General features: G+C 46.8%; 1 protein-coding gene across 1 annotated transcript; it reads right to left on the bottom strand.

Moving 5' to 3' along the window:
* Positions 1-8,283: 8,283 nt before the first annotated feature.
* LOC109147369 lies at positions 8,284-8,878 on the bottom strand. The gene is made up of 2 exons (XM_019295028.1): positions 8,392-8,878; positions 8,284-8,321 (listed from the first exon to the last, which is right to left on the bottom strand). Exons 1-2 carry the CDS (start codon positions 8,876-8,878, stop codon positions 8,284-8,286), a joined length of 525 nt encoding a protein of 174 aa, XP_019150573.1.
* Between the last annotated feature and the right edge of the window lie 2,778 nt (positions 8,879-11,656).

The raw sequence follows: 11,656 nt of genomic DNA, 5'->3' as shown, positions 1-11,656 counted from the left end.
GAACCCAAGGAACTTTCCTTGCCCGAGATGCAACAAAAGCCACCGCGGCAAGGACTGCGCAGGCAACCCCTGGAGGTGCTTCAACTGCGGGGAGGAAGGACACAAGGCCTTCCATTGCACTCAACCCCAAAGGCCACGTCCCACCACCACGGGTCACCAAGGGGGCTACGGCGCTCCCGGAAAAATATTCGTCATGAGCCAAACGCAAGTCGACCTCGGAAACGAAGAAGACCTCGAAGGGGAAGACCCAAACCCCGAAGACAAGGACCATACAGACCCCGCCGAAGAAAATCCCGAAAGCGAATTCTGCCTAGGATAAGACATCACCCCCTTGTAGCCGTTCCCTGTATCGCATCGACCACTTATTTAGTTTAATTACTTCGGGAGAATTATGGCTACTTAACTTAGCGACTTAGAAAGTGTTATGAATAAAGATTCATTTTTGTTCAAATTCCAATCCCGCTACGCGAGTAAAACACAAGCTACGTCATCCACCCAACCCTTCCCCACTAAAAGACGACACAAGGAAAAGGACAAAAATCACCCCATCAAGGAATGCCTAATGTTACCATCATTGGGAATGGAACCTTAGACCTCTCATCTACAAGTTAAAGCCTTAACCGCTAGCCCATGTGTGTTTTTTGAAACCATAAGGGAACACTCCCTTGATAAACCCCTCCAAAACCCCAAAACCCACAAAATCCCCAAATCATAAACCCTTCTCCTTCTTCCCCAAATCACCCAAACCCCTCTCCCCTCTCTCTCACACCCTCTCTACCTCACTCAGCCGTACCCCGCCGTGACAGCCCCAGCCACTCGACGACGTGACCGCCCAACGCCACCGCCGGCCGACCATCCCCGCTGGTCCCTCACGCCGTAGCAGCGCCCAGCCGCCTTCGCCCGGAGATCGCCCAGCCACCGCCCGCTGCCTCGCGCCGCACCACCTCGAGGACGCCTCTCCTCCTCGCCAAGCCGTCGCCGAGCCACCACAGGAACGCCACGAACAGCCGCACGCTCGACCACGAGGAAAATCACGCTGGAGCTCCGCCGTCTCGCCGGAAAACTCACCGGAAGGCTGTCGGAAAATCACCACCATCAAGCATGCCAAAGAAACCCCTCGGAATCCGCACCCCGGAGTGGAACAACGCCGATTACACCGTAATCGGAGGTAAAACACTTGAACGGTTGAACCCGACCAATTTTCTCCGGAATTGGTTGATATGCTTAAACACCAAGGCCTTCTAGATGCCTACCTCGCTGTCAAAGGGGACACATACCCCGAATTGGTGAAGGAATTCTATCAACACCTTGTGGCCACCAAACGGGGTGACGAGGTAGAAGTAGCCACCAAGGTTCGTGGCAAGGAAATTGTGCTTTCCGAAGGCCGGTTGGCCAAACTCTTGAAATTGACCACCTCGGGTGTGTCCAGCTATGACCGAAAGGGGTGGATTGACACCCAAACTACGGGGTACAAGGACTACCTCGGATACTTGCTCGGGAAAGAGGACGGGTTCACCTCGGCCACTCAACCAAACCGAAAATGGTTATCGGTGGAGCAAAAGATATTGGTTATGATCGTAACCGATAGCCTCTTGCCCACCAATAACATGAGCAAAGACGTAGGGAGTTTGGAGTGCACCTTTGCGTATCTCCTAAAACATAAGATCAAGTTCAACCTGCCGGCCCTCATGCTAAAGCACATGGAATTCTGTAAAACGAACAACCGACTTAGCCTACCCTACGGGATGATCCTAAGTTGGATCATGGAGAAAAAGGGGGTGGATCTAAGCCACACCGAGGTCAAAACCCCCAATGGCATGGTTTTCAATGCCCAAAACCTTCGCCGCAACGACATCTACAACACCGAGGGAGGACATTACCTCACCCTCGAAGAGATTTGCCAAAAACCCGAGGAAGAACGAAGAGAATTGGTTGACCGGTTGGACATCTCCAACAAGAAACTCAAGCGAGCCATGCAGGATTGCGGGGGTTCGGAGGGAAACGAGGAACAAGAGGAGGATGACAGGCCTAACCCGTCAGAGCAACCACGATCAGGAAGGGACCCGAGGGGTCAAAACGAAGGCTCAGTCAATGAGCGCATTCTCGCACAGCTCAATCGGCAAAACCAAATCATGGAAGAAGGGTTCTCATCCTTGATTCGCACCACACGCGCACTCGATCAGAGGGTGGCAGCAATCGAGGCCGCCTTGGGCACTCGTAGGGCATCCAGTTCCAGCGCAGGAAACCGAGGTACACACAGAACTTCAATATCACAACGCCACCAAAAGTACAGCCTACCCCAAACCAAGATAAACGTAGGGCCACATTCCTACCCAGGAGGCCGAGCTACGAGATGTCTAGGGGTGAAAGGGTGGACTATGACACCGGGCTTCGGGGACGAAGCCCCTTGTAAGGGGGGGAGAGTGTAACACCCCGTGTTACGGCCCCTAAGACCAAGTAATTAATTAATCTATGACCCATAAGAAAGAATAATTTATTATGATCAAGTTGGGAAAAAGGCCCACCATAGTCCGTGGACCCCCACCCCTAAAGCCCATTACCTAATCCTAGGAGGATTAAACCCCCATGGTATATAAATAGGGAACTTAGAAGGCATTTAGAATCCCCACCACAATAATCTCTCACCACCCAAAGAGCTCCAAGAATTCCCCTAGGAGAAATCAAGAAGTCAAGAAAGCTTAAAAGAAAGATCCTTCATAGCCAAGGAATTAATTAAGGCTTAGAGGTAACCCATGTCTCAACAAAACCTATTTTCATAGCTATGATTTCCCCTTAGGGTTTCCCCCCATATTGTTGTAAATGGCGATTGATGATGATTATCATTGATGTCGATATAATGATTCCATGAGGAATCTTGATATTGGGAGTTTCTTGATAATTATGATGTTCTTGATGATTAATTGGGGTTTTGATGATTATGTGTTGTTCTTGATAATTATGATGCTTTTGATGATTAATTGGTATCCTTGATGATTATGTGTTGTTCCTACCGAATCTTGCAATTAGAAGACGAATTGTATTCTTGTTCATATAAAAGTGATTAGAACCCTAGGTTGTATCGTTTGATATTATTCTTGGATTATCGGGTGGGGAAATCGCATGTTTGGGTGTTGATTATGCATGATAGGTTAGGTGCCATTCGTTTCTCGTATTTGATCCGTTAATTGTCTACGTGTTGTCGTTAATTGCGTTGTAAAGTGTCTAAGCATGGTTTCGGGTTCCACAACGGTTCCCGGGGCGAAAAGTGATGAAAAGAGTCAGTGGGGGGTAGGTGGGGGTAGGGGACCCGCCACCTACCCGTGGCATTCTCGGGTAGTTCCGGCAGTGGGCAGCCGGCGGGCGGGCAGCTGCCCGCCGGGCACCCGCTGCCCAGAACAGTGATGACCGGCGGGCAGCCGGCGGGTGGACCCCCACCCACCGGCTACCCGCTGGAATCTTCCCTCCCTCGGGACCCCGGCTTCCCCGTTTGATGTTTCCCCGATCCCCGTGGTGTCCCAACGGACCCCGTTTGTCGTGCCTATGTCTAGTTTGGTATTTCGAGTACCGTTCGTAGGTTTGTGAGTCGATTATATTGCATGCTAGTTGAATTGGTATCCCGTTGACCTAGGTGGAAGAAGTATGAACCCCTTAGGACTATTCTTAGTTGGTGATGGTTCACGCATAGGTTTATTTATACGTTTATTCCCCTTCCCAACGTGTAATGTGGGTTGTATGTGCTTGCTATGTGTTATGTGTGCGTGTTGCCCCAATTCGGTTGCGATCGGATTGGTTATTCCTGAGCTGCGGTTCAGAAGCCGGCTACAGTCAGATGGGAATTCCTGGCTGTAGTCGGATGACGATATCCTGGGCTGCGGTCCAGAAGCTGGTTGTAGTCAGATGGGAATTCCTGGCTGCAATCAGATGACATTTTCCCGAGCTGCGGTTCGGAGGCTGGCTGTAGTCAGATGGGAATTCCTGGCTACAGTCAGATTACACATTCTTATGAGCTGCGGTTCATCGGTCGGTTGCGATCGACCCCTCCGTGTTGCGATACGGGGCAGGGTGCTGCGTGGCCGTGTCAGAGCTATATGCGCTGACCCTCATGTATGGGCATGCGATTGGTCCTGTGGCGCCAACAAAGTGTGCTATGTGTTGTGATATGGATGAGTGGTGATCATGAGTGTCTTGGGGGATGTGACTATTGGATTTATGTTGGGGATTGTTCATGTTGGGTTATGATCATTGTTTATGCTCTGCCTTATCTGCCTTATCTGTTGTGAACTGCATATGCTCGTTATAACTGTTGCTTGTGTCTGGCCTTATCTGTCGAGTCATTCCCGGTTTTAAAGCTAGAGTTCGTAGGACATATTCTCATGCTCAAAATGGTTTTCGTATATCTATATATATATTGCTATATGTATTGTATTTCAACGCGTTGGAAAGGGTTACCAGCATCTCTCGCTGAACAGATATATTTGGCTTTCAGGCACTGATGGTTAGAGCACTGGAGCGCGCTAGAGCTGGAGCGTAGTAGTAGTATAGTTTCCCTTTCGGCCTGCGTGCCATGTTATGCATTTACATTTCGGAGGATAGTAGCTAGACTGCCTGTGCACTTGGGTTCTCTAGCCCAGGTGTGGCATAGCACCCCATACTCGTATGTTACGCTTTGGGATTTATTAAGATGTCACCTTTATTATATAAGTTTTAAATGTCTTAAAAATCTGGGGTGTTACAGCACCAGAGATCGGCCTCGTGTCCGAAGTAGAACGAGGCTATCTCTACGCGACATCCCTCCGGGCATTCTACTACCCCTAGAATCTTGTCAAGGGTCCAGATCCATTCTTCTAGGACCGCGGGGTGTTCTTTTCCTGAGAATGTTGGTGGTCGGTGTTTTGAGACTTGTCGGGCGATGTCTGAGTTCGCGTTTGATGGAGGTGGTGGGGGCCTGTTGTTGCGAAGGGCTGCGTCACTTAGTGCCTGCGCGACTTGCGTCAGTTGTTGTATGGTCTGGGTCAAGGGATTGTCAGTGGCGGGCTCTGGGGTCCTTGATTGTCTTCTGTTTGGGGCCATGCTATCGTCTTTCTGGTCATCGTTTATAAGAACGTCAGGTTAGAGTTCGATGCACTTCTTATGAAGTGATAAGTGGGGGAGGGCTTTAGAATGGGAAGGGGTAAGGTGCGGGAATTTATGTGTAGGTTTCACAATCTCACCGTGCGCCCTAAGATTTCCGAGTCCTATGTTCCTAGGTACCTAGAGTTCAAGCCTAATGTCCTAAAGTCCGGTCCTAAGAGTCTTTTTCTAGGGTCAAACTTAAGCTCTGATACCAACTGTAACACCCCAAATTTTCAAGGCATTTAAAACTTATAAAATAAAGGTGAAATCTCATTAAATCCCAAAACATAATACAAGAGTACGGGGTGCTATGCCACACCTGAGCTAGAGAACTCAGGTGCACAGGCTAACTAACTAATATCCTCAATAATGTAAATGCATAAGCATGGCACGCAGGCCGAAAGGGGAGCTATCTACTTCTACGTTCCAAGTTCTAGCGCGCTCCAGTGACTTATTCTTCTGTGCCTGAAAGCCAAATATATCTGTTCAGCGAGAGATGCTGGTAACCCTCTCCAACGCGTTGAAATACATTACATATAGAGATATATATAGATATACGAAAACCATTTTGAGCATGAAGATATATCCTACGAACTCTAGCTTTTAAATCCAGGGATGACTCAACCGACAAGGCTAGACACAAGCAACAGTTATAACAAGCTTATGCAATCCACAACAGGCAAGACAGATAAAGCTGAGCACCATTAATAATCATAACCCAACGTAAACAATCCCCAACATAAATCCCATAGTCACAACCCCCAAGATACTCATAATCACAACTCAACCATATCATAACACATAGCACACTTTGTTGGCGCCACAGGACCAATCGCATGCCCATACATGAGGGTCAGCGCATATAGCTCTGACACGGCCCCGCCGCACCCTGCCCCGTATCGCAACACGGAGGGGTCGATCGCAACCGACCGATGAACCGCAGCTCATCATAGTGTTTGATCGCAACCAAACTGTGGACCGCAGCCCAAGAGAATGTCATCTTACCGCAGCCAGGAAAGTATGAACCGCTGCTCATGTGGAAACGTTTGATCGCAAACAAATGGTGGACCGCAGCCCAAGAGTGTAAATCTGACCGCAGCCAGCTTCTGAACCGCAGCTCAGGAATAACCAATCCGATCGCAACCGAATTGGGGTATCATGCACACATAACACATAGCAAGCACATGCAACCCACATTAACACATTGGGAAGGGGAAGAAAACGTATAACGAAACCTATGCGTGATCCTTCACATACTAAGAATAATCCTAAGGGGTTCATGCTTCTTCCACCTAGGTCAACGGGATACAATTCAACTAGCGTGCAATATATAAGACTCATACAACCTACGAACGGTACCCCGAAATATCCAACTAGACATAGGCACGATAGACGGAGTCCGTTGGGACACCACGGGGATCGGGGAAACATCAAACGGGGAAGCCGGGGTCCCGAATGGGGATGATTTCCAGTGGGTAGCCGGTGGGTGGGGGGCCACCCGCCGGCTGCCCGCCGGTAAATACTGTTCCGGGCAGCGGGTCGCCGGCGTGCAGCTGGCCGCCCGCCGGCTGCCCGCTGCCGGAGACGCTCCTTCTGGCCGCGGGTAGGTGGCGGGTCCCCTACCCCCCACTTACCCCCCACTGACTCTTTACGCACAAAACGCCCCGGGAACCATTGTGGGACCCGAAACCATGCTTAGACACTTTACAACGCAAATAACGATTAACACGTAGACAATTAACGGATCAAATACGAGAAACGTACGGCACATATCCTATCATGCTTTTCTTAAACATAATCGACACCCAAACATGCGATTTCCCCACCCGATACACCAAGAATGATATCATACAATACAACCTAGGGTTCTAATCACTTTTATAACAACAAGAATACGATTCGTCTTCTAATTACAAGATTCGGTACAAATAACACATAAGCATCAAGAATGCCAAACAATTATCAAGAACGACATATAAACATCAAGAACTCCGCATAATCATCAAGAACATCATCATTATCAAGAATCTCCAAATATCAAGATCACCCATGGAATTATCCCATCAATCATCAATAATAATATCACAAATCATCAATATACAATAATATGGGGAAATCCTACGGGGGAAATCATAGCTATGAAAATAGGTTTTGTTGAGACATGGGTTACCTCTTAGCCTTAATTAATTCCTTGGCTATGAAGGGTCTTTCTTTAAGCTTTCTTGCTTTCTTGATTTCTTCTAAGGGGATTCTTGGAGCTCTTTTTGGGGTGGTGGGGCGTTATTCTCTGTGGGAGGGTTCTAGGTGCCTCTTAAGTCCCTTATTTATTTATTTAGGAGTCCTGATTAGGAACTAATATTATAGGCTTGCTAATTCTATTCCTTTTGGAACTAAGGATTGGGTTTAGGGATAAGGGCCCATGGACTATGGTGGGCCTTTTTCCCTAATTAATTATTATAATTTATTCTTTTTCTTGGGCTATGGGTTATTTAATTAATTGGTTTTAGGGGTCGTAACACGGGGTGTTACATAGAATCTTGGAGACAACTCTTGAAGATTTGACAAAGCTTCTTGGCTTGGAAGAAAAGCTATCTACCTTTTTAGAGAGAAGGTAGAGCTAAAGTTTGGAAAGTGTAAGGAGAGAAATGAGGATTGTCTACTTGGTTAGCTTGCATTACTAACACAAGGTGAAAAGTCATGAATACCCTTACTAACATAAAGAGGTGTAAGGGAACAAGGGAACTCCTTACAAGGCTTAAGATACAACCTTGACTTTGGGGTTGACTAGTCAATTACTAGTCCCCGACTATTGAATTTTCAGGAATTTAAGTAATTAAATTACCAATTGGTTTAGGATTAATTAATTAATTAATCCCTTAATTGAATTTGGATTATGGGGTGTCACATCCTCTCCCCCTTCAAAGAAGCTTCGTCCCCGAAGCTCAGGTACGATGAATTAAGACAAACGGTGAGATGAAACAACTATGTGACAAGAATGCCAAGAAAAATCTCTTTTGGTCAAAACCCAAAAGGATTCACAAGGATTCAAAGCATGAAAGAAGGTATACTAAAACAAGAATTGGAGGAATTTAACCAACGGATATATTGAGCATATCAAACTCTAAACTAAACACAACCGCCAACTTCTAGCCAACAACTACGAACTAACGACTACTTCAAAGCACCAACTAACAAAGCTAACCACTCAACTAAACAAACAAGCAAGAACAAACACACATGGCAAGCAACAAACAACTAACAAACGATAGGACAAGGTACCTGCCGAGAACAACTCTGGGTAACGCTCCCTCATGGTCGATTCCAACTCCCAAGTAGCTTCTTCTACTCCGTGATGTGACCACCAAACCTTCACCATCTTCACCAATTTCCTACGTGTATCCCGGGTCTTAAAATCCAAGATTTTCAGCGGCCTTTCTTCATAAGACATATCATCGTCCAAAGGGATTACTTCCGGTGGAAGAACATGTGTCGGGTCGTGGACATACTTCTTAAGCTGAGATACGTGGAAGATATTATGGACTCGCTCCAACTCCATCGGTAGAGCCAACCGATAAGCTAGGTTCCCAACCCTCTCAAGTATCTCATAAAGTCCTATGAAACGGGGGCTTAGCTTGCCCTTCCTTCCAAACCTCATCACTCCCCGGTTGGGCGATACTCTTAGCCAGACTTTATCCCCCACTGCGAACTCTACTTGCCTTCTTGCTCGGTCGGCGTAGGACTTTTGACGATCTTGTGCCGCTTTCATCCTGCTCTGAATCTGTTTAACCTTTTATGCGGTGTCAAGCAAGAACTGTGGTCCTAAAGCTACCGGATTGACCTTATCCTCCCAACACAATGGACTGCGACACTTTTGACCGTAAAGAACTTCATAAGGAGCCATGCGTATACTCGAGTGATAAATGTTGTTATAGGAGAACTCTATTAAGTCCAGGTGATCCTCCCATGATCCTTGAAAATCCAGCATTCATGCCCTCAACATATCCTCGATAGTCTGAATAGTCCTCTCTGTTTGTCCGTCTGTACCCGGATGGAAGGCGGTACTGAGATTCAGCTTGGTCCCCAAAGCTGCTTGCAAGGACCTCCAAAACTGTGACAAGATGTGACACCCCAAAAATCCAAATTCAATTCATGGATTAATTGATTAATTAATCCTATTTCAATTGACGAATTAATTCCTAAAATCCAGAAATTTAATAGTTGGGGACTAGTATTTGACTAGTCAACTCCAAAGTCAAGTTGTACCTTGAGCTTTGAAGGGAGTTCCCTTGTTCCTTACTGTAACACCCCGTGTTACGACCCCTAAGATCAATTAAATCATTTAACCAATTACCCAAAAGAAAGAATTAAATCACAATAATTAATTAGGAAGGCCCACCATAGTCCACGGGCCCTTATCCCTAAACCCAATCCTTAGTCCCAAAAGAAATAGAACTAGCAAGCCCATAATATTAGTTCCTAACTAGGACACCTAAATATATAAATAGGGGACTTAAGAGGCACCTAGAACCCTCCCCACAAGATTAACGCCCCACCACCCCAAAAGAGCTCCAAGAATCCCCTTAGAAGAAATCAAGAAAGCAAGAAAGCTTAAAGAAAGACCCTTCATAGCCAAGGAATTAATTAAGGCTAAGAGGTAACCCATGTCTCAACAAAACCTATTTTCATAGTTATGATTTCCCCATATTATTGTGTATTGATGATTTGTGATGTTATTATTGATGATTGATGGGATAATTCCATGGGTGATCTTGATATCGGGAGATTCTTGATAATTATGGTGTTCTTAACGATTACGTGGAGTTCTTGATGATTATATGTTGCTATTGATAATTTTATGGCGTTCTTGATGCTTATGTGTTATTTGTACCGAATCTTGTAATTAGAAGACGAACCGTATTCTTGTTGATGTAAAAGTGATTAGAACCCTAGGTTGAATCGTATGATATTATTCTTGGTATATCGGGTGGGGAAATCGCATGTTTGGGTGACAATTATGTTTAGAAAAGCATGATAGGTTATGTGCCGTACGTTTCTCGTATTTGATCCGTTAATTGTCTACGTGTTGATCGTTAATTGCGTTGTAAAGTGTCTAAGCATGGTTTCGGGTTCCACAATGGTGCCCGGGGCGTTTTGTGTATAAAGAGTCAGTGGGGGGTAGGGGACCCGCCACCTACCCGCGGTCAAAAGAGGGCAGTCCCGGCAGCGGGCAGCCGGCGGGCGGGCAGCTGCCCGCCGACGACCCGCTGCCCGGAGCAGTGTTACCGGCGGGCAGCCGGCGGGTGGCCCCCCACCCACCGGCTACCTGCAGGAAATCATCCCCATTCGGGACCCCGGCTTCCCCGTTTGATGTTTCCCCGATCCCCGTGGTGTCCCAACGGACTCCGTCTATCGTGCCTATGTCTAGTTGGATATTTCGGGTGCCGTTCGTAGGTTGTATGAGTATTATATATTGCATGCTAGTTGAATTGGTATCCCGTTGACCTAGGTGGAAGAAGCATGAACCCCTTAGGATTATTCTTAGTATGTGAAGGATCACGCATAGGTTTTGTTATACGTTTTCTCCCCCTTCCCAATGTGTTAATGTGGGTTGCATGTGCTTGCTATGTGTTATGTGTGCATGATACCCCAATTCGGTTGCGATCGGATTGGTTATTCCTGAGCTGCGGTTCAGAAGCTGGCTGCGGTCAGATTTATACTCTTGGGCTGCGGTCCACCGTTTGGTTGCGATCAAACGTTTCCACATGAGCTGCGGTTCATATTTTCCTGGCTGCGGTCAGATGACATCCTCTTGGGCTGCGGTCCACTGTTTGGTTGCGATCAAACATTATGATTAGCTGCGGTTCATCGGTCGGTTGCGATCGACCCCTCCGTGTTGCGATACGGGGCAGGGTGCTGCGGGGCCGTGTCAGAGCTATATGCGCTGACCCTCATGTATGGGCATGCGATTGGTCCTGTGGCGCCAACAAAGTGTGCTATGTGTTGAGATATGGATGAGTTGTGATTATGAGTATCTTGGGGGTTATGACTATGGGATTTATGTTGGGGATTGTTTACGTTGGGTTATGATTATTAATGGTGCTCAGCCTTATCTGTCTTGCCTGCTGTGGATTGTATTAGCTTGTTATAACTGTTGTTTGTGTCTAGCCCTATCTGTCGAGTCATCCCCGGATTTAAAAGCTAGAGTTCGTAGGATATATCTTCCTGCTCAAAATGGTTTTCGTATATCTATATATATATCTCTATATGTAATGTATTTCAACGCATTGGAGTGGGTTACCAGCATCTCTCGCTGAACAGATATATTTGGCTTTCAGGCACAGAAGAATAAGTCACTGGAGCGCGCTAGAACTTGGAACGTAGAAGTAGATAGCTTCCCTTTCGGCCTGCGTGCCATGCTTATGCATTTACATTATTGAGGATATTAGTTAGTTAGCCTGTGCACCTGAGTTCTCTAGCTCAGGTGTGGCATAGCACCCCGTACTCTTGTATTATGTTTTGGGATTTAATGAGATTTCACCCTTAT

The sequence above is a fragment of the Ipomoea nil genome, unplaced genomic scaffold (genome assembly GCF_001879475.1).
Source record: "Ipomoea nil cultivar Tokyo-kokei standard unplaced genomic scaffold, Asagao_1.1 scaffold1993, whole genome shotgun sequence".
Taxonomy (NCBI): Eukaryota; Viridiplantae; Streptophyta; class Magnoliopsida; order Solanales; family Convolvulaceae; genus Ipomoea; species Ipomoea nil.
The sequence above is the reverse complement of the archived record's forward strand: the minus strand, read 5'-3'. Positions and strand labels throughout refer to the sequence as shown.

Excerpts from the sequence above, each read along its gene's own strand:
- LOC109147369 (XM_019295028.1), bottom strand. The coding sequence starts at position 8,878 with ATGAAAGCGGCACAAGATCGTCAAAAGTCCTACGCCGACCGAGCAAGA. Across the intron at positions 8,322-8,391 it reads CCCAGAGTTGTTCTCGGCAG|TTGAGTGGTTAGCTTTGTTA; the intron begins GTACCTTGTCCT and ends TTGTTTGTTTAG.